General features: G+C 31.8%; 1 protein-coding gene across 1 annotated transcript in view; it reads left to right on the top strand.

Annotated features, from left to right (window-relative positions):
• LOC105624258 overlaps window positions 1–1,917 on the top strand; it is a 9,355-nt gene continuing 7,438 nt past the window's right edge. Inside the window, exon 1 of the mRNA XM_012205617.1 lies at window positions 1–146. Coding sequence (XP_012061007.1) covers window positions 1–146 — 146 coding nt within the window. The remainder of the gene's footprint in view (window positions 147–1,917) is intronic.

Genomic DNA, 1,917 nt, shown 5'->3' with positions numbered 1-1,917 from the left:
ATGGCGGCTGACGAAAGATGGTATTTCACGAGGGAACAGCTTGCAAACACGCCGAGTAGAAGATGCGGCATCGACGCGGACAAGGAGCTGAGCTATCGGCAGCAAGCGGCCAACTTTATCCAGGACATGGGACAACGGCTTGTTGTGTATCCTTTTATCGTACGCAATACGCGCATGTTAAGGCGTTCAGTCGCGTTCTTCACGCTTCTAGATCGCCGCCCCCTTCTCCCCTTCCTCCCCTTCTCTTTCTGCCTCTTGATCTTCTCGCTTTATCGAGCATTCGCAACCGCTGACGAATGTCAAAATATCCGCGAAAATCCGTTTTTCAAGACACGGACAATCACGATGTCGATTAACGCATCTCTTATTCCGCCCTGTACAATTGGGTTACGTGCTGGAAACGGAGGATTCACCATATTGGAATCCCATATATCACAGGTACCGTAAATGATATTTGGTAATTCCCACAACGAGAGGATTCCTTGGTAATTCCTCATGCGCGAGACTTGGCTGATTTGGAATGTGGTACCTGAAGCAACATGTAAGTGTTGCTCAGAACACATGTGTGTGTACTTGGACAAGGACCATCGATTAACGGGATACATTGGAGGACAGAATGAGAACATTTGAAAAAAAAAAAGATTAAATGTCCGGAACCTAATTTATAGATTTCGCGTGTGCATCTTGTAATTTTTGCTAATCATTTTCATTTATTTGTATTTCGGGTGTTATGTACAATTAAACAAGAATACTTTATAGATTTTAAATATATTTGTTTTAGGAAAGAACTGCAAAAGTGCGCATTTAAGTTTTAATCCAGCACTATCTTTGTAGTCATATGTGGACAATTTACTTTGTATTCTTCATTTTATTTAGATTTTTACTTTCAGAAATTTTACATCAATCCCTTTCACGTAATATTACAAGTTTCTGCTTTATTTTTTTATTTTAGCTAACAAATTTGTTATAGTATGTTAATATTTTCATTTTTTGAATTTCTCTTTTTAATGATGCAGATGAAGTATATATTTTATTACATTTCAATACTTGTATCTTACAGTACTAAACCTTAAGAAGAAGTAAGAAGAATTGTTTAAATCAGCCGAATTCATTGAATCGACTTTCCCACATGACTGTAAATTGAAAATAAAATTTAAATAAATTATTTTATATATAAAAACTATTGTCCCTTCTCTCTATTTTCTGATCTTACCATTTAATTTAATTCTAAGAAATAATTTTAAAGTAATTGCAATTTAGATCTTTTGTTATCTTTTGATTGTTGTCTTTACTTTAAAAGTACTCGAAAAAAATTCCTTTCCTTTGTATTAAGTCACTTTGTTCTTATAATTTGACAAAAGGCTGCTTTTTTTCTTTATTATGTCTACACAGATAGTACTGCAGGTAACAGCATGCACATTTTTCTGGATTTTATTAAGTCAGATTATCCTTTCGGTACCTAGTTATGTATAATATTGAATACACTAAGTATTTAATAGCAGCATGTTTCAACATTTTATTATCAAAATGTTTTATCATTGCTCAATGATTATATATTATATGTATAATTTTGTACAAAGAACAGTTTTGTGTAAAATACTGTAAAATACTGTTTGTGTAAATACTTGATCAATTAAAAATATTTTGCTATATAGTTTTTAATCACATTTCTTTATCAGGATTGCCACAGACCTGGAAAACCGGGAAAATCGGGAAAAGTCAGGAGAAAATGTAAAAATGTCTGAAATTTTGAAATTTTTTAATTTTTTTTTTTTTCATTTCTTTTAAACTGCTATTCTAAATAATTGTTATAATTTTTTAAATATTATATCTGACGTTTATAGTCAAATACGTTCAAAACTTGCGCATTTTAAATGATTTTAATAAAATAATTAAAATTTATATTTTATTTATTTT

The sequence above is a fragment of the Atta cephalotes genome (genome assembly GCF_000143395.1).
Source record: "Atta cephalotes unplaced genomic scaffold scaffold00075, whole genome shotgun sequence".
Classification (NCBI taxonomy): domain Eukaryota; kingdom Metazoa; phylum Arthropoda; class Insecta; order Hymenoptera; family Formicidae; genus Atta; species Atta cephalotes.
The sequence above is the reverse complement of the archived record's forward strand: the minus strand, read 5'-3'. Positions and strand labels throughout refer to the sequence as shown.